At 32.3% G+C, this 27,354-nt stretch overlaps 1 protein-coding gene across 3 annotated transcripts in view; it reads left to right on the top strand.

The window, feature by feature from the left end:
* Vps13a (vacuolar protein sorting 13 homolog A (S. cerevisiae)) overlaps positions 1–27,354 on the top strand; it is a gene marked incomplete at its 5' end in the record, with an annotated part of 229,395 nt that overhangs the window by 189,857 nt on the left and 12,184 nt on the right. Inside the window, 11 exon segments of one of the 3 annotated variants that reach the window (XM_013506546.1) lie at positions 4,758–4,871; positions 5,699–5,844; positions 7,205–7,286; positions 8,110–8,223; positions 9,556–9,631; positions 9,749–9,912; positions 10,204–10,249; positions 10,337–10,460; positions 12,050–12,161; positions 19,275–19,470; positions 21,933–22,160. In XM_013506546.1, coding sequence (XP_013362000.1) covers positions 4,758–4,871; positions 5,699–5,844; positions 7,205–7,286; positions 8,110–8,223; positions 9,556–9,631; positions 9,749–9,912; positions 10,204–10,249; positions 10,337–10,460; positions 12,050–12,161; positions 19,275–19,470; positions 21,933–22,054 — 1,296 coding nt within the window. In that variant the 3' untranslated portion in view covers positions 22,055–22,160. 3 annotated transcript variants of the gene reach the window in all.

Below are 27,354 nucleotides of genomic sequence, written 5' to 3'. Positions count from 1 at the left end.
ATTTATGCGCTTGCAAAGTTAGTATCACAAGAGGTGATGTTGCATAGCAGCTAAGGACTGTAATTGTCCAGGCAGGATGTTTTTCTCAAGACTGAGGTAGCTTGACAGCTTGAGGCACTCACACATATGACCAATTTCCAGCTCCAGCAGCTCCAACGTTTACTAGTTTGTGTGCTTCTGCTTTTGTCTATTTCATTTTAATTGATTGACATAAATTTAATGATAGTATTTATCTACAATCTATTTTATCTCTGGTAAGTAGTAAAGTCCACAAGTCCACACTATGATCATTTCAGACAACCAGTTTTTTGTTTTATTGATTGTATTTTCATTAGTTTTACTACTATCTATTGCTTTCATTTCTGGTTCATTAATTATTTCCTTCTTTTTGCCTACTTTAGTTTATTCTTTTTTAATTTTGTAAGATGAGAAGAGATTTAGTGGTTTGAATTTCCTTTTGTTTTTTAGTTTGGGCATTTTTAGTATGTAAATTTTCCTCTAAGTACTGTTAGCTGTGTTCCAAAAGTTTTGGTATGTTGTGTTTTCATTTTCATTCATCTTTAGTATTTTCACTTCCCATCCATTTTCTTCTTTTGCTTCATTTTTTTTTTGACAAAATATTATTCATTTTCCCTTTTGACTTTATCTATGGACACTTGCTTATTTATTATTGTGCCTATTTTCCTTTTAGGAGTGTTATTTAGTTTTTATATATTTATAAGTTTCCTAATTTTTTTCTATTATTGGTTTCTAATTTCATTCCATTATGGAATGATTATATTATTTCTGTCTTTTAAAGTATACTGTGGTATGTTCTATGGCCTAGAATGTGGTGTCTCTTAGAGAATGTACATGTGCTTTTGGGAAGAGTGCATCTTTTGTTGTTGACTTGAGAGTTAAGCTAGGGCTAATTTCTATTATTCATGTCTTCTCTTTCCTTAATGCTCTCCTGCCTAGTAGTTCTACCCATTGTTGAAAGTAGATTATTAAAGTCTCCAGCTAGTATTGTTGGATTAGTTTATTCCTTCATTTCTGTCTGTATTGTATTGCTCTTTTATTGCTTTATTGGGAGCATATATATTCATAATTGTTATATATTCTAGATAAATTAACCTTATCTCTATAAAGTGTTCCTCTTGTTGCTAGTAACACATTTGAAGTATATTTTATCAGGTTTTATATAGTTACTTTACCTTTCTTGTGGTTCCTGTTTGATGTTTTATTTCACATCTTTTTACAGTTAGTCTGTATTTTTTGTTGTTGTTTTTTTTTTTTTTTTGGTTTTTCTCCGGTACCGGGAACCGAACTCACGACCTTGCGCTTGCCAGGCAGGCGCTTTTGCCGCTGAGCTAAATCCCCAGCCCCCAGTTAGTCTGTATTAATAATTTAAAATATATTTTCTCTAAGCATCGTATGGGTGAATCTTGTTTTTAATACCTGTTTGATCATCTATGCCTCTTGATTGAATTACTTAATTCATTCATATTTTCTGTTACTGATATAGTTCAATTTATGTGTATCATTTTAAATTTGTTTTCATGTCTCATACCTTTTGTACTCCTTTATTCTTCCTTTAGTACTTTCTTTGCAGTAAGTGAACATTTTCTTGGGTGTCTTAGTTTTCTCACCACTGAGACAAAATTCCCAATGCCCAAAGTTAAAGGAGAAAAGACTTATTCCAGCTCCATAGTTGGGTGGCTCCAAGGGAGGGTAGCATGGCATAGGAGAACTAGTCCATTGCAGGGCAGTCAATAAATCAGCAGCAGAAGTACCAGCAGCAAGCCTCCCTTACCCTTTTATCCCATACAGTCTTCAAGCCTCCTGGGTGGTACCACCCACATCCAGGGAGGTACCATTCCCATTACCCACATCCAGATTAATCCACCAATTAGTGGGTTAATCCAATACCACTCTCTTAATTCTGGTATACCCTTAATCCACATTCACAGACCCTACATCCAGTCATCTCTGGAAAATCCCCATCTATGACCACATGAGGATTTGGGGGACATATAGTTACAAGCTATAGTATTGGGGAAACACTTAAAATTTCTTTAGTGATGTCTCTACTATATTTCTTTAAGTTTTTCAAAGCTTTTTTAGTGATTGATTGCTCCAGGTTTCAAAGCAGCTACTTTCTGATTTACAAAAGTTTAGTGCTAGTGAGATACAGAAATGTAACTCCTATATTACTTTTTTCCATTTCCCCCCTTTTTAGTGGTATCATTCTTATACATACTGCATTTGTTATGTTACAAACCCAACAATAAATTTTTTTGGTAGTTTTTTGTTTGTTTGTTTGTTTGTTTGTTTTTACTATTTTCTTATTTGGTATCAGGAATCAAATTTGGCCTCACACTTGCCAGGCAGGCACTGTACTGCTGAGCTACATCCCCAGCCCCAACAATAAATTTTTGTGACTATTGCTTTACCATTTATTTATTTCCCTGCATACTATTTTTGCTTCCCACATACTATTATTATGTATATATATTTTCTATATATCATCAGCCTAACTGTACATTTAATGTCTATGTAATATATAATCTGTACTGGAGAATAATCCTGATGCCCTTGAAAAGAATGTTTATTCTGCTCTTGTTGGGTTCAGTGTTTTGTAGATGTCTCTGAGGTTTATTTCCGTTATATTTTTGTTTAACTATGGAGAAAAAGGAAAAATATACATTTATATAGTCTTGTATTATTACCTTTACTGGTGCATTTTGTTTTTTCATTTGCTTTTAAAGTTTGGAGTCATTTGCTTTCAGCCTAAAATTTTTATACTGTTACTTTTTTGTAAAGCAGATTTGCTAGGAGCAAATGCTAGATTTTATTTGTCTGGAATGTCTTTGTGTTATCTTCATTTTGAGATATAACTATGTTGTATGTCAGAAGGTTTTTTAGCACTTGGAATATGTTATCTATTGCCTTCTTCCCTTCTTGTTTCTGTGAGAAAATTAACATTAATCTTATTGGACTTGTATATAATGAATTGTTTTTCTCTTCACTGTGCTCCTAAGATTTTTCTCTAACTTTTACATTTTTACTAACATGATTGTGAATATTTGCATTTACTGTACTTGGAGTGAGTTCTTTAAACTTTCTGAAAATACAGGTTATATTTTCAATGAATTTGAGAGCTTCAGTCAATATTTGAAATATTCTTCAAGTACTTTTTCTGTTCCTTTCTTTTTTGCTTGTTTCTCCCCTCTTGTCTTTTTTAATTCATTTACAGTTGTCACGTTTCTCAAAGATTCTGTTCATTTTTCTTCACTCCTTTTTCTCTGTTTTTTTTAATTGTATAATCTCTATAAATGTATCCTCAAATTCTTGGATCATTTCTCAACACATAGAAGCAATTTAGGTCTGTGAGTATTTGGAAAAACACATTAACAATTATCAAGAATGAAAATAAATACTAATTACTTCATGCAGTACTGTTTCTAGTGGGGGATAAAGGATTTTTATCCTTTTAAAAATTATATTACTAGCCTCCCTAGGCTGCAGTAAGGCAGGTAACAAAATGCTGCGAATGGTTATGCGATCGTGTTTAAAGGAAAAAATACGCCCAAAAGTCTGTTTATCAAATGGCTTAATGGCCCTGTCTGGTTACGTTTCTCTGACTGCTGAGACAAAATACCTGATACCCAGAATTAAGGAACGTTAGATTTATTGAGCTCATGGTTTATGGAGGTTTCAGTCCATAATCATCTGGCTCCAAGGCAGGGTGGCATGCACAGGGGCAACAGTTCAAGGCAGCAGAAGACAGCAAAAGCAACAAGAGCAGAAGGGGGAAATAGCAAACCTCTTTTCCTCCCTTATATTGTAAGCAGGCCCCACCCCCACCCTCACCAGGGCAGGTGTAGCACTCATACCATCTCCATGCCCTCCTCTTACCTCATTCTCAGGATGAGGATGTGTACAAAGTTAGGACCCTGGTCCGCTGCTGAGTTGCTTAGTTAAACTTCTAAACCTCTCAAGTTAACACAGTGTATCAACCTACACAGGCCACCCCTTGTCAACTTGACAACCAGACACATTTCTTTAAGCCAGTTTCCAGATACAGACACATGGCAATTCTCATCATTTCACAACTTGAACATTATAACACAGGTTTAACAATTCTTAAGAACCAATATTAGGTCTATCAATATTATATCAATTAGAACTATAACATTCAGTCCATACTCGGCTGGCTCCAAGGCAGTGTGGCATAGCACAGGGGAGCAGTTCAAGGCAGCAGAAGACAGCAATGCAACAAGAGCAATAAACCTCTTCTCCTCCCTTATAGTATAAGCAGGCTACCTCCACACCCTGCCCTTACCCCACCTGGCAGGTGTAGCACTCACACCATCTCTGTGCTCTCCTCTTGCCCAGGATGAGGATGTTCACAAAGTAAGGACCTTGGCTCTGTGATGAGTGGCTTGGTTAAACTGCTAAACTTCTCGAGTTGACACCTTGTATCAACCATTACAGGCTTTTTGAAATAAGAGGCACAGTCACATGAAGAAAAGCTTGATGGCTTTTACTGATTTTAAGGGAACGGTAGAATACATAGTTACCAGTTTGTGATTGGCAGGCAGAACTTTCCTAACAATAAATATGTTAGTTTAACTTCTGATGCAGTAACTTCCAATCATGGACAATATTCATTCTGAATATTATAGAGGAGTTTTTTGCAAGGTGTGATCTATTGGCTTAAATATTTCGTGCAGACATGTCCTTTCAGTTTTTAATAGTTTATGTTCTTTTTGTAGGTTGAGCTTTTCCATAAAGATATAGAAGCTTTTGAAGAAGAATATGAAACAGTTTCGCTGGTAGATCAATCACAAGTCAGCCTCTATGAATATTTTCATATATCTCCTATCAAGGTATAGGAAAAATAAGTCATTCTTATCTCTGATAATCTAGGTAGTAGTAAATTAATTTGATCTCATCAGTGGGATGCAGCAATTCAGTTATGTTCTTAATAGGGTAGAAATCTTGAAGCTTTAAAATTACATATATAAGTAAGTAATGAATGATACTTGAAAAACTTATTAAATAAATCCCCACTATGTAGAAATGAATAATCACTTATAACATGTGTTTCTATATTAATATCTTTACCTAACATTATTTTACCTTAATTTTCTGTTAAAGCTATTTTGGTGACAAGTTTTAAAATGTTATGTATCATGTGTACTAGTTTTAATTTGTAAAGTATATTTGATTTAAGAATTAGACATTGAATAAAGTTAAATCTTTTTAAGACACAATTTCTGTAAGATACTGATATAATACCTGAAGGAAATTATTGCATAATCATATATATGGGATAAGTGTGCAGTATGGCACAAAAGTGCTTTTTAACAGTCTTCATACCAACTTAATTCTAACATCAAATGTACTCTTCTGGGAATGTTTATTTTCAGCAGCGTAACCTACTACGCTGCTATTATTATTATGAATATATAAAAGTGAATATTAAGTTTATCAAAAAATAAAATTGAACTAAATCATGTTGCTAATTTTACAATTTAAGTAAAGCTATGTTGGATTTAAACTTGTTTTTAACTTTCTACTTACTAACTTTAACATAATCCAGTTAACTTTGAAATTTTTATGGTGTGAACTTAAAATGATAACTTTTTTTGAAAAGTTAAAATTGTCAGTGTGAAAAAAGTACTTTAAAATATTTATCCCTTTATCTCTTTAGTTACATCTGAGTGTTTCACTGAGTTCGGGTGGAGAAGAAGCTAAAGATTCTGAACAACGTGGAGGACTGATTCCATTTCATTCTTTAAATCTTTTGCTGAAGAGTATTGGTGCCACTCTTACAGATGTACAAGATGTAGTTTTTAAGTATGTTTAATAGTCAAATCTGTAAACTGATGAACAATCCATTTATACTAACCTAAAATTTTAGTGCATAAGAAAGAGTGTAAAATATATTGCAGATCACACTAAAATTTGGCTTTTGCCTTTAAATGGAATACAGTCAAGCATTTTATCTGCCTAAACTACAGAATAATTATCAAATAATTTCCTTAAGAAGAAAAGGTATAGGCTCTGCAGTTTTATACACTTTTAGGAAACCTGGCCTAGGGAAGTATTCGAAAGATGTGAAGGCCTAACAATAATAGTGCTTGAAAGATGTGAGTTTTAAGCCATAAGATCAAAACTTTTCAAAGACGGTATGACTGGAACAAATTAAATGCATTGATGAGGAAAATTAAAGATATCAGTTTAAACATCTTATAGTCAAAAATTTATATTTGAATGAGTCATAATGGAAGCTAAAGAGATACCTGATCCAGAGACTCAATGAGTCTAAATGGAGACTTTTGAAAAGTATGATCTTTTTGGATAGACTTTCTCCCAGGTTATTGAAAACAGTAGTGAAAATTAGTAATAAAATACGAAGGAATTCTGAACCTAGACAAAGTTACGTAATAGTCAAAAGAATATAGATTTGATGTCAGTAGAGTAGGATGAGATTTCTAATCTTATTGCCCTTATATTCAGCAGTAAGAAGTGTAGAACTTACCAGTTATTGGGTATATTTATATGCTGTGAATGGGTTTATAAAAGTAAGCTGATTTGATTCCTCAGTTGTCAGCTCATAGGTAGGACCTGCAACAACTGAAGCTTAGCCTTTTTTTTTCTTTGTGTGTATGTATATGTTTCTGGGATTTGAGCCCCAGGCCTTTGCAGTGAAGTACATCTCAAATCATTTTTTCATTTTTGGTGCAGGGCAGGGGCAGCATCTTGCTAATAAATTGCCCAGGCTAGACTCAAACTTTGATCTGTTTGCCTCAGCCTACCAGAGTACTTGAATTACAGGCATGAATCACTATGCCTGTCTTAACCTTGGCCATTCTTAAGCAATCTTTTCTTTTTACTTTAATGTGTTGAATATTTTTTATATGAGCCATAGAATTGAGAAATAGTTCAAGTGGTCCATGAATGGGTTGTGGGGTTCTATGAAAGTTCTTAGGTTCTTAAGTCCTTAAGTTCTATGAAAATGGTGGATATTGATGACATTTCAAAATATCAGGTGCATGAATTTTATTAGACTTAGGAGCTTGACTAGAATGTGCAAAGATATACACAGAAAATTGTACTAGAAGGAAAGAATTTGAGAAAAACTTAAAAGTAAATCATTCTTTAGTAATCTCTTGCTGGTTTCACGATCTCTACACACACATATTTTTTTTTTCAGGCTTGCCTTTTTTGAACTCAACTATCAGTTTCATACAACTTCTCAACTACAATCTGAAGTAATAAAACACTATTCAAAACAGGTTTGTCTGAGATTATGTTATAAAGGGACAGAATTACATAGAGAAGTGAATCTTTATGTGTCTGCTCATACATGTACATACAGATTTTTCACAGAGGTATTCATTTTCAAAATTTTATTTTTTTGTTTGTTTTGTTTCTCTTCTGGTACCGGGAATCGAACTCAAGATGTTGCCCTTGCCAGGCAAGTGCTGTGCTGCTGAGCTAAATCCCCAGCCCCTCATTTTCAAAATTTTAAAACATGGCTTTTTCTCAGTTGTAGAAACAAACTTGTGTCCAACCCAAATTTCATTTTAGTTTGTCCTTATATTTTTAGCCCTTGTCAGAAGTTTTTTCTGGGTTAATATGGATTTGAAATAAATCTTTATTAACTAAATAATTCACATTTTTCTTTAAAAATGCATTCATTAATATTTTATGATACAGCTTACAGAACATATGAGTTAGTTGTGATCTGATGGACAGATCACTGAGCATGACTCCAAAAATGTGCACATTGATCCCACTTTTGCCATATACCTTCTGTGTGACCCTGAGCATCCTTTGACCCAGTCTATAAAACGGTGGTAGTAGTAACAACTGTCATAAGTAATTGTACAAATGAAAGCATTTTAGATATTTTTATATAAATACATCATAAGAATCTTTTACTATAATATCAGATTGCTCATTAAACTAAAAATGGTGATGAATAAGGTGATAATGGTTTGATACTGAAATTAATAGTAAGAGTGTTAACCTGAGAAAACTAGGTGTGTATACTAATCTTCTAAGAATAATAGGTAGAATTATCTGAATTGATTAATATTCATGTTTCATTTTTAGGCCATTAAGCAGATGTATGTACTCATTCTTGGCCTTGATGTTTTGGGAAATCCATTTGGCTTAATAAGGGAATTTTCAGAAGGTGTAGAGGCATTTTTTTATGAACCTTACCAGGTAAAGTAATTTCCTTGCATTATATATAAAATTAATACTATTGGTTACATAATGCATTTCTTTTGTTAACTTGACCTGTGGGTATAAATAAATTTTGGGAGACTTAGAGAATAATTTCAACAAACAGTAACATTTTGGGGCACTTTGGGAGGAAACTTGTACCTTTTTCTCAAAATTTAAACTTAACCCATTTATGCCAGAGATTGCAATTGTTAAATTTTTTTATCAAATTCATGTGTGTTGTCCAGAAAAATTCCAGGGACAAGAATTTGAAGAGAAAAATATTCATTATGTTTTGTTGTTATAGACATTCTGAAAATGGAACACTAGGCACAGAACGGTTAAGAATCTCTTAAGTTATACTGAATTTTACGTGTTATTTTGGAATATAAAAGTAGATACAATTCAGACTATAAGAGGAAGGAAGATCGCAATGTATGAGTCATGATTTGCACAGACATACGGAACTGTAAAAATGGTAGAAGCTTGTACTGTGCAAAGTTATCTTAGTAACCAGTGGGGAAAAACGTGTAATTATGAGACATCCTTTCACACTTTGTATCAGAACACTCAGTACTCTTATTTTCACTTTTAAAAAAAAAATTATAGTATTTATTTGTTGTATATAATGATTACATTCATCTTGGGGCATTGGTATATCTATGTATCTTAAGTTTTATGTTTTTCCTCCCTGCATCCCATTATTTGGTCTTCTTCCCATTTGCAAAAGATCTATGTCCTTGTTTCCTGTTACCTTTTATTTTGGTCTTTATACTTTGAGTTTCTCATATAAGAAATACCCATGATATTTAAGGTGTGTGTGACTTATTTCACTTAACATTATCATCTTACAATGCATCAGTTTTCCTACAAGTGACTCAGATTTATCCTTCTCTATTACAGAGTAGTACTGCATTTTATATAAGAACCTCTTTATTTTTTAAATGTATAGGGAAATTAAAAACAGGGAAAAACTAATATTTTGTGTGTTTTAATATAAAACATTAGAAACACTAAGAATTTTAAATCGTTTTATTTGTTTTACTAACAGAGTACTTGAAGTGCTTGCTTTCTTTTCATATAACTTACAGTACAGAGCAAACAAGTATCTTTTCTCTAAGTGTGAAGAAGATTCCATCATTTTATCTTCATACTTTCATTGTCATGAAATTATCCCTGAGAACTCTTTCTAATGTGAAGATTATTTTGCTGTCCTTACTTCCTCAGGACCATTTTTATTCTTTTCATCACTGCCACTTCTTTCACTTACATGAAGAAATTCACCTTTCAAAGTAAATGCAACTTTCTAAAAATTATTTGTCATCACTGTAGGGAGCCATCCAGGGTCCTGAAGAGTTTGTGGAAGGCATGGCACTAGGACTAAAGGCACTCGTCGGGGGAGCTGTTGGTAAGAAATACAATGCCAAGTTGGGTGGTGGTAGAAAGTAATGGCTTTTACTGCAGATACTATAATTTTACTTTTACTAAAGCTGGTTTTTACTAAAGATACTATAATTTGTGTTAGGTGGATTGGCTGGTGCTGCCTCAAAAATCACTGGTGCTATGGCTAAAGGTGTAGCAGCCATCACAATGGATGAAGATTACCAGCAGAAAAGAAGAGAAGCCATGAACAAGCAGCCAGCTGGTTTTAGAGAAGGGATCACCCGTGGAGGAAAAGGCTTGGTTTCTGTAAGAAATTTCAAAGTTGTAGACATTCTAGAGAACAGATTTTAAATCTACATTCTGACTGAAGAAATAGATATAGCTGTTACTCCTTAAATTATTATTTGGATGTTGTAAGAGCAGTAAGTATAAAACTTAACAGGGGTCTGCAAAAAACATTCTGTTTACATAGAACACTTAGGAAATATGCTAATATGATACGTAAAAAGAACTGTATTTTTTTGTTCTCAGCCAGAGTTGGTTCTTCTAAGCATCATATGAAAGTAATATAAATTTTCAATTGTGCTTTCCTTGCAGGGTTTTGTAAGTGGCATTACAGGAATTGTTACAAAACCAATCAAAGGCAAGTATAAGAGTTTATTTGGCTGATATATTTCACTAGTTGGTTCTTGGTCCAGTTGCTTAAGAAGTTATCATTTTTTATTTCTAGGGGCTCAGAAAGAAGGAGCAGCTGGTTTCTTTAAAGGTGTTGGGAAAGGTTTAGTTGGGGCAGTGGCCAGGCCAACTGGAGGCATCATAGACATGGCTAGCAGTACATTTCAGGGGATAAAAAGGTAAGTTATCTTTGGTGTGACATATGAGTAAAATAATTCAAGTATAGAAAATGAAATGTATCTGCTCTTTGCCTTTGAGCACTTAGCTATGAACACTGTAATTCGGCAGGCTGTATAGGACTTCCTCATTCATTTTCATTGTTAAAATTACTGCATTGTGTCCTGTCACATTTCCAGTTTGTCATTTATTCACAGTCCCTGCTTTCAGGGATGGACAGGTTGAACAACCTTTTTAGTGATCTTAATTGAAATATATTCATGTAATGCATTACATGTAACTTTATATATTCTGTTGTTGAATATTATATAGATATTTGTTAGCTCTAGGTAGTTTAGCATGTTGTTCAAATCTCTTGTTTCCTTGCTAACCTTTTCCTTTTAGTATTCATTGAAATTAGGGTATCAATATTTTCAACTATTGTTGAATTGTCTTTTCTCAGTTTTTGCTTTATGTCTATGGGGGTTGCTTTAAGTGCCTGTATCTTCTTGATAGTTTGACCCTTTTCTCACTATAAAATATCCTCTTTGTGTATAATTAGAATTGCTTATTTTAATATTTTGGTTTGTTTTGTTTTGGTATTAGTATAGCCACTCCAGTTCTGTCTTTTTAATTACTTTTACATGACATACCTTTTCCTGTCTTTTTATTTTCTCCTATGTGTGTCTTTGATGCTAAAGTTAAATCTCTTGTGGACAATATACAATTGAACCATTTTTGTTGGATTTTTGTTTTGTCTATTCTGCTTTTAATTGGCAAACTTATCCATCTATATGGACATACGACCATACAGGCAAAAATGATAAATAAAATATTGCCAAGTTCTTCCATGTGTGTATGTGTTTAATATAGCATTCATGAAGCCCAAATGGGAATATGAGCATATTTGAATGCTGGAAAACCATGTTGTATGATTCCTAACTTTAGTAGAATTGAGTAAGATAAAGCATGTGATTACAACAACTAGAAAAAAAACTTAATTTAAAATCCATTTCCTAGTCATGATTTTTAAAAACAGCAGTAAGAAAAAAAGATGAATTATAGTCACACTAAAAGTAGACATGAACTTCCGGGGCTTGATAAAGGATACCTTTAAGGAAAGAACTTGCTGATATCTATGCTTTGTGGAGGACTCAGCTTTTCCTGTAGTCAGATACAAGGGTGCCTATAGCCCTTTCTGCTGTCTAGAATAGTGCCTGAGAAGCTAGACAGTAGAACCGGAAAACAAAATTTAAAGATGTTACACTGAAAAAAAATTAGAACACTATCATTTTTTGTAGGGTTTTTTTGTTTTGTTGTTTTTTGTTGGTTTTTTTTGGTGCCAGGAATTGAACTTAGGACCTTGCACTTGCAAGGCAGGGGCTTGTAATGCTGAGCAATGTCTGGCCCCAACACTATCATTTTTGATGCTCTGTTTTCACAAAAATATCTAGGAGAATCTATTAATAAACTTCTTTATAGTTTTATATTTTTCTAGGAATTTAATTGTATAAAAAATTTTAAAAATAGGATCTAAAAGAAGATTCTTATCAGTAGTTGATTTTACAAGTTTGAGTAATTTTTTAAACCATGTTATATTCTTTTCCTCTAGAGCTACAGAGACTTCTGAAGTGGAGAGTCTACGACCACCTCGATTCTTTAATGAGGATGGAGTCATCAGGCCTTACAGGTTGAGGGATGGTACCGGAAATCAGATGTTACAGGTGAGTGAAGAGACATACATTAAAATTAAATTACATTGCTCAAGTTAGATTTTTTAAAAGTAGATATTTAATGCTTTAAATATATATTGGCTTGTTTGGATTTTTGTGTTTTGCTTAGTTACATTTGTAAGTTTCTCTTATTAGGCTTTCAAGTATATTTACTATAAGATTGTTTTTTCTTTTTTACAGGCATCAAAAAGTTTGATATGAACATTTAATGCATGACTTTGCAAGTAAAAGACAGCAGTAGATTTCAGTCTTAAGATTTTTACAAACTACATACACCTGTCTCACTATTTTGAATATTTTTAAAAAGCTTTTATATTGGTAATTTTTAATAGAAATTGTAGTATATCTGATCTTTTTATACGTTATTCTTAGTTCTTCCCTGAATTTGCTAGATGTGTTGAAAGCCAAAGTACCTTATGTACTCTTGTAGTTGGTGGTATTTAGCCAGATAAACTGCTTCTGTTTGGGGTTCTTCCTTCTGTTTATCAAACCACTAGTCTTTATATCACATATAATCCTTACCTCCAGTTAGATATGACAAAGGAAAAACAAAACTCAGAAACAGTTTATAGATAATTCAGGAGTTCTTATGCTTTGCTTTTTAACATGCTTAATGGCCATGAGTTTCCTATCTGTTCTAGTGTAGTATATATAAAATTGTGAGATTTGATACTCCATTCACATGGAAATCAGTTATCTTTCACTAAGATTAGCTTTTGGGAAAGTAGACAGTTTGAAGGTAAAATATTTTACTTATACAGGCAGCTCTCATAATAAATTGGACTTCCAAAAATCTGGGTTATAGTGTCGATAACAGTACTCATATACAAGGCCATGCCAGTACAAACATGTTTCTGTGGTATAAATGTGTTATACTACTTTAAGCCATTTTGTTTGAATAAAATAAGAAGTATGTTGTATAGACTTGAGAGTAGTAATACATCAGCACTGGATAGAACCTTTGGTATTTTAAATATTGTTATGTTTAAAATAACCAGGATAAAGATTTAAAACTTCAGTATTTCACTGATTGCATATATAGCATATAGTACTGCATCTGTGTGGTCCTTCTATTAATATATTATAATACAACCATAGAGCTAATGTACAATATTAGGTAAAGTGACTTGAAAATGTTTTTAAAGTATCAAAATACTTGCATATTGGAATAGAATTGGTATTCTATTGAAAAGTTGTGCTTTAAAAGACATATCATGCAATGATGTGACAGTAGATCTTTTAAGAGTACAGATACACTGTAGAGTGACAGTATATATCTTTTAAGATAGAAAAGTTGCAGAAATCTTCTATGGGTAATACAGTTAAAAAATTTAAGAGTACAGATATACTGTACAGTGACAGTATATCTTTTAAGATAGGAAAGTTGCAGAAATCTTCTATGGCTAATACAGTTGAAAAATTTGACCCAATACCTGCATTCCCTTGTTAGAGCACAGTTAACATGTTGCTAACATTTTACTGATTAAAAGCTGAGTGATTTTCAAATCCCTTTTTAAAAATTAGAAATATATCTTGAGAAACTTTTAATAAATTTATTAGGAGGTAAGAAGCAGTAGTGAGGAGAATGTAGAAACATGCGTTGCATATATGGTAACTTATGGGAAAATATGAGTTACCAAAAAATGGTTGCTATTTTATTTCAGTGGCAAATTTATAAATTTATTCTATACCTCTTTTGTGATACACAAGCCTTTCTACTTTTAAAGAATCACATTATTTTTAGTAGACCAGACTTCGCCAAAAGAGTGGTTTCAGTGGGTAAAATCTCATCATCTTTGTCAGCTATTACTTAGTTTTCAGCAAGCGTGTGAAGTACATCATTACCTAGAGAGCCTACAGGAATTCATGAGATGCCTCGGCATGTTTTCAGTTACCCTTATTCTCTTATAAGTGAACTGTTGTCTTAGTGGCAGGGTGCTTTTTAAGTCAAAATCTACTTGTATTATTAGCAAATGTGTTAAACCATATAAATACCAGTACTTTGAAAAATAATTAGACGGCATATAAACTGGATTTAAAGTCTCACCTAAGGGATTTAATGATGGTGCCTTAGAAAATGTTTGTTTTCAGCTGTTTCTCCTTTTATTTTTCATTTCTAAAAAAGATTCTGTGTCCACTAAGTTATATATGTTCATATGTAATAATTGAATATAAAGTACATTCTTTCGTTGGGTAACTTCCTATCCAGAAAACAGCACATTATAATAATGCTTGCTTCCTGGTAGTCAAGTTGCCTACTAGAAAATTAGTATTTGTACACTGAGTGTGTATAAACTAGTTGATGTTAGTCTTAGGCCAATGAAGTTATAAAATACTATATCTATGATTATAGCTTGAATTACAGCTACTAGCTTCTCAAACATTTCATAATTTTATGTCTTCCAAGCAATCTTCCACACTTTACTAACCTTTACGCTTCTCTTTCCCTTTACCATGCTTACAGAAAATTCAGGTCTACAGGGAGTGGATTATGACTCATAATAACAGTAGTGATGATGATGATGGTGATGATGATGATGATTAGTCAGATCTAATCTGTTAAAATGCACATATTCTTTACCATTTTACTCGGAATGTTTCATTAACATTTTGAATGACTGCTATTACAAAGCCTGTATTTCCATTTTAGGGAGGTAAAACACTTTTTTTAAAAAAATGTTTTTCTGAATGTCATGTAAAGCAAAATAATTGCATTATTTAAGCATAGGAAAAAATGTATTTTACATCCAAAGTAGGGCATACTACATATTACAGATTTGCTTCCCTTTATTTCATAACTTTGTGTTATAGTTTGTCTTTAAGATTTTAAATTTATATTTCATTATGTTTTTAATGCTCAGTAGTTTTATTTTACATTACCTGCTTGTTTGTTACCAAAATGCTTTTTTTTAATTCTGTAAATTTCTGGGCTTAATATAATACTATTGTGTAACAAAAGAGAATAGTAACAGCATTCAATGTACTATATTTATCTAGCATTTTAAAGGTATTTTTGTCAACCTTCTGTTAATAATAAACTCATATAACTTCAAATAGTGTAAATTTATTCTACTTCAGAGTCGTATGTGTTGGAGTACTGTACTATTATAAAAACATTCATGACTTGTGGAAGATTAGATAGTGAAATAATTTCTAGTGTAAAGGAAAAATTGATCTTTTACTTTGATTCATGTTTTATCATTTTATATTTTTGTGAAATAATGAACAAAAGTGGGTTTTAGTCATTTATTTGTTAATTTATATATTCACGTGCACTATGCTATTATACAATGTTATAAATTAATTAGGACATTAGAATGTTTATAATAGACATAATTATGTATATGTTATCTGTGTCACTAAAAGATTCATAAGTGAACCTGTTTTATGCTTTGTGCTTTTTTTTACAATTTCAACTTAGATCAATCATCCTGTTTCTCTAGTATACCGGATGTACTTTTGATTTCTTAAAAAAGAAATCAAAGCCAAAAAACCTCTAAAAAGAAAGATTATTAATAATTACAACACTTAATTCCTTATGACTGTTATGCTTGTAGATCAGCAAAGGATTATTTACCTTGGCTCATGTTAAATGCTTTGCTTATACAGTATACTGTATACTCTATTAAGTTTTTATTAGGTTATAAAAGACTTGATTCAACTCATGATTTCTGAATTGCTTAATTCTTTTATCAAACCTTTATGTCTATAAATCTTTGTTCTTTATGTTCTTTGAAAATGACTAGTGTAGCTTTTAAAAACTAAGTGTACCAAATGCAAAAGAACAGCTAAAGCAACTTTTTTGAAATTTCTACCTACCTAGCATTCATTCTAATTAAAATGATTTAAGGGAATGTGTAATGTATTAGGACTAAGAAATATGGAAATGTCATAGAATTTAATTATTCACATCACAGTACCATTTTTGGATTAAATGAAAACAGTGATCATTACTTTAGTCACTGCTGGAAACAGAATTTCTATTTGTCATGCATCTGCTGCCTTCTTACACAGTACTTGGCCAACATCTACTCCTTCTCCAAACACTACTTCTAGAAGCTAGAAAGCACATAGCCAGTCCTTATAAATTGTATGGGACTGAGGAAGGAACAGCCTTGAAGTGTCTTCATTGGTTTCTTATATTCTAGCTTTGCTAGGCATGAAGCCTTTGTAAAAGAGAAAAGCTTAATTTTCAAGACATTTGCTGAGTTTGGGCTGGGGATGTAGCTCAGCGGCATAAGCACTTGCCTGGCAAGCCTGAGGTCATGAGTTCCTTTCCCGATACCAAAAAAAAAAAAAAAAAAAAGACATTTGCTGAGTTGCTATATGATTAATTCTGAAGATAACAATATGCAATATAGCAATCGTTGTTAATTTCCTGTCATCTCATTTTGAAATTCTGTATCATTAGTATTGATTTTTAGATTTTTATTGTCTTTAAAATAAAATAAATAAACAAATTTCAGGGGAAAAAAAGAATTTAGAAAAAGTTCTTTTCAGCAGTGACTGGCCATTGTAATGAAAAGAAAATTGGAAGTAGGATTGTATTTATTTAAAATCTCTTCACCAGTAAAAAGATAACAATGCTGTAAATAAACTTCACTGATGCAGTCTTAGAATTTCTTTTTTCACTTTCCCTTAGTAAATATTTTCTTTGACAATGTAATTGCCCTTTTCTGTTTCTGTTTTCCTGCCACAGTAAAATATTCTTTGAAGCCTCTTTTACTACAGATATTAATTAATTTTCCAGTTTTATAAACTACTTTCTTTTTGTTAGAGAAAAATTTAACAGTGACAGTTGTTCTATTGTGTTATAGCATTGTTTTCTTGATGGAGATACAGGTCTAGACAAAAATATTTTCTTTTTCTTCAAATACACAAAAAGAGTTCATCTTTGAGGGTGTAATGAAATGAACTATTATTTTCTGTATTAATGGCTATATAACTAATTTCTATGTAATAGTAAAGTCTAGTGAGAAGGTGATGTTTGAAAATTATTTAATAGTGCACCTTTCCATATCTTTTTCACTTTTATATTCCAGATTTCTACGTAATCATTGCTTATGTGTAGAAAATGGGAAAGAATATTCTCTCTTCCCTAAGAGAGATATTATCCTTAGGAATTTTTTTTATTTTCATTTGTTCCTGCCTTACCTTGAACAGCATACTGAAAACTGGCAAGAATAAAAATTCGTGTAAAAATTGTGAAGCTGTACATAGTGATGACCATGAATAAATGTTTTTAAGAGCCTGTAAATGAAATTAATCAGCATTCACATTGGACATAAATAAAACAAATGAATTTTAGCGTTTGAAATCGCTTAAAACACTTATTGAGGCAGTGCTGAGGTATTGACTTTAAGGTCATGCTGTTAAATGTACAGCTAAAGCCATTGTAGATTTATGACTAAGACATTAATATTCAGTATGAAAAATTTTATACTATTTTTGTTTCGAGATCATATATATAAAATTACTACTCACTGAAGCTACTAGTTTGCCTGACTTAATTGGCATTAAAATTTTCTTGATAATGAGAAAAAGATCAAAAATAATCATTCCAGCTAATATTGAGTACTTTTCTACTCACCTTCAAACTTCAGTTTTCTGTTTTACAGATTTCCTTCCAGATGAATTTATAATGGCCTCCAAATATTAAATGATGTTAAATGAGCTAAATTGTTAATTTGGATCAAGTAATAATTATGAGTGTGTAAAACGAATCCCTGTGTGGTTTTTCTCTCTTTGCTCCTTATGTAAAATGAAAATCAATTTAAAATATTTAGGCTGTTAATTTAACCTTTAATTAAATTTGTGGGTATCTATACAAAAAATTACAGAAAATCTTGAAGTAAGAGAATAAAACACATCATTTCAAGTAGGTCTGTATTAGAGAAGTAGTGAGAATAATGTATGATTTCATAAGTAGGAGATTATAGCTTTGCTTTATTGTGGTGTAGGACATTTTCACGTCCATGGTCAATAGGATAAATTTATTTAGCAGCCATTTCACATCAATCAGTATATGCAGTATAGGGCAGCATTGTGCCTCCAAATAATCAGTTTTAAAACAAATGTTTCATAATTTTGTAAAACTGGCTTTTAATGCAGTCTTCATTTTATATGAATTTTCTAAACAATGAAATGTTAACAGATTTCTACCAAACAGTATTAGGTCGTCCTGAGGATTTTAGAGGTTATCAGATACATGAACATTCACTATATTACAGGTATTGTTTTTAATGAAACATAATCAGAAGATTTAGCCTGTCTTGATTATATTTTTCTGTTGTGAATTTCATTCATCAGTAGCCTGTTAACTACATTATCTCTACAGAGATTTTCTGACTGTATTCAGTAAAAGTTGGCGTTTCTATTAATTAAAAATTGTAGAGACCCACATGTGTATTAAAAACCTAAATCCTCTCCTGTTAGTCAACTCACTGATTCTCTCTACAACTAGCATTTTATGGACAATATGAAAATATTCAAATATTAAAGATTATTTTCTATATTGTTGAAGCAATATATGCTCCTTAAAAGAAAATATAGAGAGGAAGCAAATTATCCTTTGTCTTCACACCATTTATGGAGTATTTCCTCTTTCAAATTTTACAGTTATGAGCCAAACATTTGAACTGCTGTTTTATGTTTTTACCTTACTATAAATTTTTATAAATAATATTATTAATTTCTCAGTATTTAAAAATCCCGCTTAAAGAATAACCCCAGTATACAAAATCTAGTCTTTAATCTCTGAAGCATGGAAATGGTCATCCGAGCCCTTTATTATAACTGATGTATAAACTTTTTTATTTTCATTGATTGCATTTTTACCTTTAGGCATTGTGTCTTAAGAAATTTGTTCCTCCTAGATAAATATTTTCTAAAATGTGTATAAATGTACATGTATGTATAATTCCTGTGTCTGTTGTCTGTGCATATAAAGAGGTGAGTTCATAGAAGTATATTCTTTCTCATTTCAAGTATTTTTGAATTTTGTCTATGTTGTTTTTCAGACCTCTCCAAAGATATAGTTGCCATTATGTAAGTTGTTGGAAAAGGGAAGATGCTTTTGTTTGTCGTGTATTTCTTTTCTTTCAGAAATTACAGATATTTATAATTAGCTTCAAACACTGCCTTAATTGCAAATGGAAGATAACTGTCTTCAGCTTTCGTGGTGTCCTCCCTTTTACTTCAGGAAGAGAATTGCAACTAATGAAAAAAGGGCTTAAAAATAGCACTCAGATCATCAGAGTAGTGCTGAACACTCTTCTCTTGGCTTCATCTGAAATTTTGAGTAAGTGGACAAGAGCTAGGAAACAAAGGCTTTTGGGATTTCCCTCTTCATTTTATAACTCTTCCTCTCCAGAAGGAGACTTCTGAATGGGATGAGAAAAGTGAAGAGAGCCGAATTTTGTTACCCATGGAGATGAGAGTTCTTAGCACCTAGGAGAAGCAGAGCCTGGGGAAGACGATTACCTATCCACTTGGATACAGTTCTCATACTTCATTTATTAGTTTAGCAGAATCTTTTGGAAAGTCTTTGTCCCATCATATTTGAAGGCTCAGACTTTCAAACATTTAAGAATATGTTTTAGTAAATGTATTTTGAACCACTGCAATCCCAGTTAGAACCTTCCAGTGTTACATAAAAATACTCTTTGAGTAAGACTCAGAAGTCATGTCTTTTCTCTGGAGGTGATGGTTCCACTTAGGGAAGATTCAGGTTTTCTCTTCATCTTAAGTGTAAAATGACATAATTCTCTTTTTAAGTTCAATAACCTGAATGAGATGAATTTGACATCTTGACAGCTTAAATACTTGTCATCATTGCATTTGTTGAATTTATAAATATATTAAGGAAAGATAAATACTGTTATAATGGAAATTCAATACATTTTATCAGTAGAGGAAATCTCAAGTGTTAAATTCAGGTATGTTTTATTTGAGTCTTACCCTCTTTTTACCAAGGACATGTAAACTGGGTTAAAACTGCAGTATTAGCCGAGCCTTAATTAGCTAAAGATGCTAAATTCTGGACTTAACTCATGGCTTGAGCTCTGCCTTACTATTTACCCATAGTTTCTTCAGACAGGCATAAAGAGTCTCAGCATAAGGTGAGCTTAGTAAAGCTCATCCAGTTGTGAGTGTTTCTGTGTGAGCACACATACATGCACGCTTTCCGTTTTAATGCTAGTTAGAAGGCTTAGCATAAGTAGTTACGCACAGTATATTTCTGTTGGCTGAATATCCTGTGAAAGAAAGGATGCATTCATTTACCAAATTAAATCATTAATTTTTACTCATAATTAGATAGGCCTCCTTCATGTAAAAAAAAGTCGTTTGTGAAAGGTGTTTTGTGTTTTCTTGAGATTTTTGTTTTTGTCACTTAAGGGTTTTTATTTGTAAATGTAAATTATATGGTATCCTACCCATTCTGATAACTCTAATGAACCATATTGACAATGAAAATTTACCACTGTAAAGAACCCTATGGGGAGCATTATAGAGAAATAGATATTTTTAATGATACTTCAGGTCCGAGGTTTTTTTTAGTTAGAGATCTTACGAAACTGCAGTGTTAGAGTATAGGTAGAGGAGACTGAGATTTCTTGTAAAGTTAATTTCTCTGGTATAAATTGCCAGGGTACTTTGAATTTTTTAATTCCCAAAAGAATAAAATGCATTACATATGTATAACTGGCTTTTGCTGGCTCTATCTAAAAGCATAGTTTATATGAATACAAAGAAAAGAAATAGTATCATGTATTCATTCACTCTGTGTGTCTGTTAAATTGCTATTACATAGGTATCCAACATTTTTCAAGATACTAATGTAACAGCCCTAAACAAAATAGTCAAAAGTTTTGCTTATCTCTCATGAGCTTTTAATAGTAGTGAGCTTTATTGTTCTAGTGATTGGGGATAAAACATCCACCAATTCTATAATGTCAACATTTTCTTGGTTCCATTCCTATTTGCTGTTTAGCTGTTACATGTGGCTTCTAAAGAATTGTAGAAATTAAGACATAAAGTATAACCATCTCCAAAGAGACAGTGCTCCCCAGATGTCATTTGAAATTTGAAGCATTACAAGAGATACCATAGAGTTTGTGGAATATCCAAATCTATATTCCAGTGAACTATTAAAATGAGATTGCACTGCATCTACTGGTATACACACACACACACACACACACACACACACACACACACACACTCATTTTTATAGTTGTCCCTAGGTATATATACAGGGAATTTGCTGCCAGAACCCCTAAGGATACCTAAATATTCTTGCTCAAAACCCTTACTTAAAATGGCATAGTATTTGCATATAACCTAAGCATATCCTCCTATATATGCTTTACTACCTAATACAATGTAAGTGCTAAGGAAATAGTGTCATAACTATATTCTCTTAAGGAGTAATGACAAGGAAAAGCCTACTGTATACATGATCAGTACAGATGAAATGTTTCAGAACATTTTCTATAGATTGAACCCTCAGAGATGGAGAACTGCCTGTGGTCCTGTGCAAAGCACAGATTGATGATAATGTTTTTGTTTAAGATAAAGCAGTGCCCTGTGGGTCAGGCCAGGATTCTTGGGCTAAGTAAAGTCTTTTTCTTTTATTAGCTTTACATTATGCCTATTTTAGTGTTATGTGTCTTGGTGTTTTCATAGGATTAAAACAAGATAATATATAATTATTAATGTAGTGCCTAATGAGAACTGTGTATTGTATTTTTATTATTCCAGATGAATGCCAGTTTATGCTAGTTCTCGGCCACCATTACATAAATTCTGTATACATTTTTCTCCTCTTTGCCAAGATAAAAACAACATTAAATCTCATCCTTTTTGTTTCCTTTCAAGGTTAGTAGAATGGTTACAATGCCATGATAATTTTCACACAGTAATTGGTAAAAAGTAGAAGTAGTAAATTCTCAGTTATTTGGATGCTCTTAACTATACAGTATTTTAAAAGAAATGTTACTGTTTGCAGGTATAGATCAATAAATGTTGATTAATACTAGACGTTCTGCTGGAACTGCTTTAGTGAGACTCGTGTAACTATGCAGTTAATCCTGACTCTCACTGTGCTTCTTTTAGAATGTTTTTAGGCAGATTGATAGTCTGCTGTTGTAGTCCACAAAACCATTTCATGAGCATAATGCTGTTTTGCCGGACTGTTTTGGTTGTACTTGTATGCTCAGCTTTCGTGCCTAAGATATTAGTATAGCCTATGCCTATGCTTTGGCTTAGAGCCACAATAATTCTTTAGCATGGGAGGAGACAAGTATGAGAAACATAATAAAGGATAGTTCCTCTTTAAAAACTGATAGTACAGTCAGTGAAGTTGTTTGTTTTCTACTACATGTAATGATGAATCTTGGTTGAATACCTCCTTTCCTTGGCCATCGCAGTCAAGCCTCAGATTTAAAGTGAATTGGTAGAACACTTTTTACACCTAAACCTTAATCCGATAACTCTAAGGTGTACTTACTTAGGTTTTCTCTAAAGCTATTTCTGAACATACTATTCTTAAATTCTTGAAAAATGATAGCATTTATTGTTTTAGAAGAAACTCCCTGAATTTGGTTGGCTTTTCAAGTATGCTTATGTTGTAAGTAGAATCTATTCATCAACCTTTCCTCTTTCCTTATCTCCAGAGTATTCAAATTAACCAATCTGTAAAAACTGTTTCTTTATTATCTAGTAGATTTTCTTGGCATACAAGCATTCATTCATTATCTTTCATCGAGATGAATTTCATTTTCCTTTTATACCCTGTGTTGCTGTCTTATATAAACTTATTCCTCTGAAACAATTTTGCCTTCCAAAAGAGTCAGCTGTTGATGGTTTTTGTTTTGTTTGCTAAATCATGTATTACTTAATACATATATTAATATATATATGCAGCGGTTAACACTTTATCTTTTGGAGACAGGCTCTCCGTATTGCAGTTCAGGCCGGCCTTGAACTCACTTTGTAGCCCAGGCTGGTCTCAAACTCACAACAATCCTGCCTCAGCATCCTGAGTGCTGGGATTACAGGCATGCACCACCACACCACCACACCCAGCAACACTTTATACTGTTTGGGATTAAAAGTTTTCCATTTTAGTGATTGTTCCTAGCAAGTCTTTTCATGTTTTGATTTTGCTTTTTCAGGTCTGTGCTACCTCGTAACATTTGAATGACTTGAAAATGTTAGAAATGTCTGTATTATTGCAGTTTCTAGCTTAAGTTTTTCTTGTAAAGTATTTGGGGGCTGGGGATGTAGCTCAGTGGCGCATTGCCTGCTTAGTAAGCTCAGGGTCCTGAGTTCAATTCTTGGTCTTAAAAATAAATAAAGTATTTGGACTTTTAGCAAAAGGAAAGTTGGATATTCGTAGGAAATAACCCTGACACTGCTAGCATCAAATCCCTACTTTCTTTGTGTTTCTAAATATGTGGTTAATTTGATTTCAATTTATTTATATTTTAAGAAGGTATCATATACTTATCTTTTCTACATGCAAATAGGACCCTTTTACCAGTAATCATTTTCTTTAACTGCTACTTACAGATTCTTGACAGTTATATGTAATGAATGCAATTTTTGTTGTGTTACTCTTAATTTTAAAAGTTCCCAAAGCATGATAGATAATTTACATATAGTTTTAATGAATAAGGCAAAAGAAAATGTTCTTTAAAACTAAAGCATAAGTACACAGCTAACAGGTGTAAATTCAGCCAAATCTTGATCTTTATTTAAAGGCCCTACTCCCAATTTTGCTAATTCTTCATTTATTTTAAAAGATATCGCAAATTATTTTAATAGAAACATTCATTCTTAGCATGTTTTGATGGAAGAATATAGGATATTAACACTAAATTAGGGGCTGGGGATTTAGCTCAGCGGCAAAGCGCCTGCCTGGCAAGCGCAAGGTCGTGAGTTCAGTTCCCGGTAGCGGAGAAAAACCAAAACAAACAACAACAAAAAAAAACCACTAAATTATTTGAACACTGTTGATCTAGAAAAATTCAACTAACCTGATGAGCTGCCTTAATGCAACTACCATCTTCCAGGATTATCAGAGACATTTTTGAGGTACCATGGGGGAAGTGTGACATCATGAAGTAACAAGAAGCACTGGAATTAAAAATGATGTAGCCAGTGTTCTGAGTCCAGATTTGCAATTAACCAAAAGCAAATCACTGAACTGAAATTTTACCTATTTACACAAGATTATTGTGAAGATTTAGATGGATTGATTAAATACCTGATGCTCAATTTCTCCATATACACAGGAAGGGTAATTTGGATGCAAAATAATTACTCAGGTCTAAAATTCTGATTATTTTCCTAAATTACATATTGACCTTTTGAATAGTAGAAGTCGTAATATATAACATACTTATAAAATTAAACAATTAGGCAGAAAACTGACCAATTGCATGATATTGTAGACTCTTTACAATGGATTGAAGATGAATGTGACTGATGAGCTATTACATTCTCTCCCAAGCTTCAGTGGATTTAGTTTCAAAGTTTTGGATTCTGCTTATCATGCTGTACTTTATTTTCACATGTTTGTAATGAGGCATCAGTAAAATTTTATAAGGCATTTTCTTTTCATATTTATTTAAATATATCAACTCTAATAACAAAGCATATAGTGTATTACATATCAAAGCACACTGCCCTGATCATAATGTTCAATCACTTTTCAAGTGTTGCATTTAAAGTTTTGGGTGAATTCAAAAAGCATTCCATAAATGATCTCTCCCACCCTAACCTTGGATTTTTTGGGGTTTTTTAGCTTTTATTTATTCTAAATGTTACTCCATTAAAATTGGTTTAATTGCTTATAGGCACAGCTTAGATTTGTGTTTGAAAAAAGTGATGAAAGGTAGTTCCAACAATGCCAAAACTTAACACAGTGTAAAAGGAGCTAAGTAATTGGAGTCAAAGCCCCTGTCTTCAGTTATTTGAAATTACGATTATTAATTAGGTATATAAACTTAGGACATTTACTAATAGCGGTGTTCTTGAGGAAACAGGCATTTGTACACTATATAAAACTTGACCAACGTAAAATGAGAGAGTACTTTCTAAGTTAATTTATTTTCAAATACAAACTGTTACAGAATAAAAATTAAAACTTTACTTCTGTCCCTACCATTACTCTTCACAAGTCCAGAGACATATGCTGTTAAGACTGGTGTGTATTGCCTGAAAAATTTCTTATGCATATACAACTATATGTACATGTATGTGTTTTTCCTTTTCTTTCTCCTATACAGTAATAGTTTCTTTTTATATATCTTGTACCTTTTTTTATATCATTACACATAGATCTTCTTTATATGACTTTATAATGTACCGTTGTATGGCTGCATCATAATTTAGCCAGTCCCCTTAGAGTATTTTGATTCTTATATGCATGTGTTGGCATTCTTTTGCTTACAGTAAATTCTAGCAGTGGAATTGTTGCCTCAGTGTATTTAGTAGATTTGTTTAATCTTGATTTTGAGTTAAGTTGAACATTCTCTCATATGTATTGGTTGGATTTCGTTTGGGTTTTATTTTTGGCTAAGCTACTTGTTGATGTCCTTTACATACTTTACTGTTAATTTACTCATTTTTCTTCTGTTGATTTACTCAAATTGTTAAAATTCTGTAAATTATGAAATACTTCTCTATTAATATACTTTCCCAACTTACTCTTTGATTCTTGTGCTGTTTTGCTTTATTTGATTATTGTTTTTAACTGTTCAATAATGTTTAATTTCTTTGTACTCAGTAATTTCCTTTATCCTAGGTTTTATGAATTTTGTTTTATTTTGGCCTTCCCCACTCCAAGATTAAAACGTTACTTTTTCTAGTACTTCTGTAATCATTTTATATGCTCAGATCAGTAACCCATTTGGAATTAATTTGGTGTAAAGAGAGAAATAAGGATCCAACTTTAGCAACTGAGTTGCCTAAAACTATTCATGTTTTTTACCCACTAACTTGAAATACTTCTTGATGTCCCAGATTTCTATATTGAGATAGATGGGATTTTGTGAAGTGTCATGCATATGAGATGTATTCTTTCCATTGATACGTCATAGAAATTTCTACCAGCATCAACTCTTTCACTTCTGCAACTTTATAAATTGTATTTTCTGCTGGGGTGCTTCCCATTCACCTTTTATAATTTGCTGGATGTTTCCTAATTTTTCTTCAAGATAAATTTTAGTATAATTTTAATCAGTCACTTTTCTTCCCCTTCTCTACCCCCATCCTCCAAAAATCACCATCTTGGGATACTTCGTGAAAGGGAGAAAGATGGAGGACAGAGAATGAGAGCTGGTGGTGGTCTGAATGCCATCTGTATTCTAATGAATTTTTATATTCACAACTAAGGCATGCATTTTCATTTTCACAGTTGTCTTCCTCCAATAACGTATTAATAGCTTTTATCATATAACTTCTGCACAGTATTTGTAAAACGTGTATAAATATTTGCTTTATTACCCTTAAAAGATATTTTTCCTTATATTTCCAAATTGATTACTGGATTTTATGTACTAAACTTTGCAGATATAAAGTTATCTGCAACTCTAATATTTGATGCTTCTTTCTCTTAGTAATTTATATTGTCTCGATTCATTTTGCCTAGTTTTTCAAGTTTATTTTCATAATTTATAAATTAATGATTGTTAATTTGTTCTGAATCTTTGGCTGTGTCCCTTTTTCATTTTTAATATATTTGTGTTTAATTGCCATTTTGACAATCAATAGTGAGAATATTTTCCCCAGTATTCTATAATCTTTGAAGTTAGAAAGCTCCCATACATGTACTGTGCATGCCCCATCCTTCTGTTTAGTTTTTATTTACTAATGTCTCCAATAAAAATGAAGACCATTCACTGAGTTTTCTCTACTGACATAATTATGAAGTCACGTCTTAGCTGTCCTCTAAGCTAATTTTACTTTTTTATTACAACTCCAAGGAACACAATTTTCTAAACTCTGTATTCTCTTTTGGGATTTCTTTAGAACAACTTTTTGCCCAAATTCTTAACATGCCTCTTTTAAGGGGATCTTAGTCATAATTACAGTGCTTCCATTTAAAAATAGGCTAGCTGCAACGTATTTAAATAGTCAAAGTAACTCTATTCTCAGAGGAAATGTTACTGAAAAT

This window comes from Chinchilla lanigera, unplaced genomic scaffold (genome assembly GCF_000276665.1).
Source record: "Chinchilla lanigera isolate Chin_1 unplaced genomic scaffold, ChiLan1.0 scaffold00111, whole genome shotgun sequence".
NCBI lineage: Eukaryota > Metazoa > Chordata > Mammalia > Rodentia > Chinchillidae > Chinchilla > Chinchilla lanigera.
This window is presented reverse-complemented; position numbering and strand designations above follow the sequence as displayed.